This window comes from Saccostrea echinata, unplaced genomic scaffold (genome assembly GCF_033153115.1).
Source record: "Saccostrea echinata isolate AGI-Se365-2 ecotype Australia unplaced genomic scaffold, CSIRO_AGI_Sech_v1 ptg000002l, whole genome shotgun sequence".
NCBI lineage: Eukaryota > Metazoa > Mollusca > Bivalvia > Ostreida > Ostreidae > Saccostrea > Saccostrea echinata.
In genome coordinates this window covers 13326518-13330079 of record NW_026889751.1, presented here as the reverse complement: position 1 = coordinate 13330079, position 3562 = coordinate 13326518, and the positions used below count along the sequence as shown (strand labels likewise).

Below are 3562 nucleotides of genomic sequence, written 5' to 3'. Positions count from 1 at the left end.
TTATAAAGATGAAAATATTTACATAAATTGTTTTTTTTTTAATTCTTTAATACCAAAAAAAAAATCAAATCAAATTCAATTATTTACAATGACATAAGCACTTAATGTTTATTTGATTTAAACATATTTTATTGAGTAATTCAATAAGGATTGGGCAACAGGCAAAGTCTATGCACACCCTCTCCTTGTATAATAGGTCAAGACACAAACATTGAATAATAATACTTGAACATGGTAATAAACTTGCTAATGATAGAAAATAAAGATTCACAATCAAGTATTATTCATCAATATCATAAAAAAGATGATAACCCCCTAATTGTATACAAGTTATTTACATACTGTTCCAGCTTAAATATATATATATATATATATATATATATATATATATATATATATATATATATATATATATATATATATATATATATATATATATATATATATATATATTCAACAGAGTATTTAATATTACAGTGTACTCAACTAAGTCTCTTAGTAGATTTTATAAATTCCTGTACATATGAAAATATTTTACAGTTTGTTTGATAGGAATATTGACCTTTGCCTCTTAACAGAGTTTCGAGTTCAAAAACAACATCAATATTATTTATTTTTTTTACCAGTAAATTTCTTTGAACAATATATGATGGACATTTGATAAAGTAATGTTCAGTATCCTCTGTAATCTGTATAAAATCCACATTTTTTACATGATTGTACGTCTGATAAAAAAAATGATTTTTTAATGTTTAATTTTCTTAATGTTTATGTCATTTTATTAATCGATCAGCGAATTTAAATTACTTTTCAAAACTTTGGTAACATAATTTCTAAGTTAAAGTTGTCTTTTTTCAATAAAATTGTTATATACTTTTTTTTTTAAATTCTCCTGTTAAAAACTGTTAACTTCGTTCAACATTTCTCCAGCTGTAATTTTCTCGTTTCAGAGACAGCAACCTTTGATTAACACTATGTACATTTATTATACCTCCAATTAGAATGAAAGAATCTGATTGGTTGATGAGAAAACATTAAAATTAGCTTATGACCCGTTTCTGTGTCATATGACCATTAATGACTTGATTGTTGCATGTGTATGAGATATTGACCGGTCATTAATATTATTGACCGCTGAACCTGACCTGTGCAGAAAATAAAAATGGCGGAACATATGGCCGCTTCGTTTTTTCTTCATGGTTACTGTACCGTTTTTAGATAAAGACTATAACTGTAAGTTATTCTTGAGAAATAAGATATAGACTATAAAATTGTGTACTACGTCACTTCTCATGAGTTATTTTGTCGTCTGTTTACAAAAACGATGGCTGGCGAATCGAGGTTTGCAACTCTGACAAGTGAGGAACTACAAGCAATCCTAGAAAACCGCGATAGTTCCAACACAAAACAATGTGTAGACTCGGCGAAACGAGTGTTCATTACATACTGCACTGAAAAAGGACTGATTGTGGACAAAATACTGCAAAAAACAAAAGGCGAAATTGCTGAAATTCTGATCAACTTTTACGCTGAACTCCGAAGAAAAGATGGTGAATTGTATAGTAGATCTTCCATGATCAGCATCAGGTTTGGTTTGCAGAGATTTTTCCAAAAAATTAACTATGACATTATTAATGACCCAGATTTTCGTCTATCAAACGAAATGTTCAAGGCAGTTTTGACAAACATCAAACGAACTGGAAAGGGAACCACTCAACACAAGGAAATTATCAGCGATGCTGACATGGCAACATTGTATAGTAGCGGCGTCCTAAACGGAAACAGTCCACAGGGATTGCAATATAAAGTTTTTCTTGATGTGATGTTCTACACATGTAGAAGAGGAAGGGAAAATCTGAGAAGCATGAAGAAAACTGATTTTGTTTTGAGGACAGATGGCCAAGGAAGGAGGTATTATCTTAATGTCGCTCAGTATGAAACCAAAAATCACAGAGGAAGTGATGTGAATGACCATGATGCATCTTCAGCAAGAATATATGAAATACCAGGTAATATACTTCTTGAAATACATGTAAAATAAAATTAATGTAAACTTCAGCATTTACTAATTTTAGATCATATATTTGTCTATGTGACAATTTTCATGAATTCAACTGATTTACAATTTTTCATATGTCCATGTAGGTGATGAGAAGTGTCCTGTGTCTAGTCTGGAGAAATACCTCGGAAAGCTGAATCCAAATTGTGAAAGTTTTTGGCAGAGACCGAAGCGCCATATCAACGATTCAGATGCTGTTTGGTATGACAATTCTCCAGTAGGTCATAATACTTTGGGAAATTTTATGAAAACAATATCTATGAAAGCCGAACTCTCAACTCTGTATACAAACCACTGCATACGTGCCACGTGTATTACTAGTTTGGATCAGCGTGGGATAGAAGCTCGACACATCATGTCTGTCAGTGGACATAAGTCCGAAACTTCCATAAAAAGCTATTCAAGATGTGTAAGTGAAACAAAAAAGCAAGAAATGTTTGATGTATTGTCATCTGTGGTTTACCCATCACCAAAGCTAGGGCTAGAAAACCCAGTTGTTCCAACAAATTCTTGTACCAGTACTTCAGAAAGTCAGCTCTTAAATTTGAATAACTGTGAATTTGAGACTGTCAGTACCAAACAATTGCTATCTGAAGTCCTACATGATGAAAATGGTTCAGATTTGTTTGCAAATGTTCCAGAAGAAAAGGAGAATGTTAAAGTTGACCAAATGCCTCAAAACTCTTGTGGCCCATTATTCAGAAATGTCGGTCAAGTGCACATTCACTATTACATGGGAAAAGAACAACAAAAGTAAAGATACTGTAAAGTTCTTTATTGGACTCTGTAAATCATTTAATGATTCTAAGATGTGTTTTTTCACTTTTCAATTGAACTTTCAAATTCAAAGTTATTGCTGCTTAAATCGTTATTTCACAATATGCATTATTCTGTTGAAATAAAATGTTACATGTGTTAAAATTGATAATTATTATTATTATTGTCGGTATAATAAAACAATTGATCACCCTTCATGAGGTCAGCATGGTGAAATGATGCCCCTTGACCTGACCCACTCGATGACCTGACCTGACCTCGGCCGTTGGCCTCGGTCAGGTCAGGTCACCTCGTGGGTCAGGTCTCGGGTCATCATTTCACCATGTTGACCTCATGAAGGGTGATTAATTGTATAGTATTTACTCATTTGTCCCCTTTTGAATGGTTATTAAGGTCTCATCAAAATACATTGTACTGATAGACGAAGGCAACCCATGTTTAGGTATTCAATGTATTACGACCATTATTTTTTACCTAATAAATGAATGTTTCGATATTTTTAATCATGGTAGCATTTTGAAGGTGTTATAGATAAGTTTCACTTGACAAAGTTTAAACTTTTAATGTAACACAAATATCGGTTTGACTAAAATATTAATACAATTCTCTTTTCTGCTTGAACTTTCAGTAAGGCGTGACATTTTCGGCGATACATAATTATCGCGTTTTTCAAATGGCGACTTAGATTCTCATTGGGTAGGAAATTAATAACATTAGCAACTTTAG

General features: G+C 32.1%; 1 protein-coding gene across 1 annotated transcript; it reads left to right on the top strand.

The window, feature by feature from the left end:
• Window positions 1-1323: 1323 nt before the first annotated feature.
• Window positions 1324-2899, top strand: LOC133200589 (uncharacterized protein KIAA1958 homolog). Its single transcript, XM_061336379.1, has 2 exons — window positions 1324-2009; window positions 2146-2899. The coding sequence occupies exons 1-2, from the start codon at window positions 1325-1327 to the stop codon at window positions 2814-2816; spliced, it is 1356 nt and encodes a 451-aa protein (XP_061192363.1). The 5' UTR covers window position 1324; the 3' UTR covers window positions 2817-2899.
• The last annotated feature ends 663 nt before the right edge of the window (window positions 2900-3562 follow it).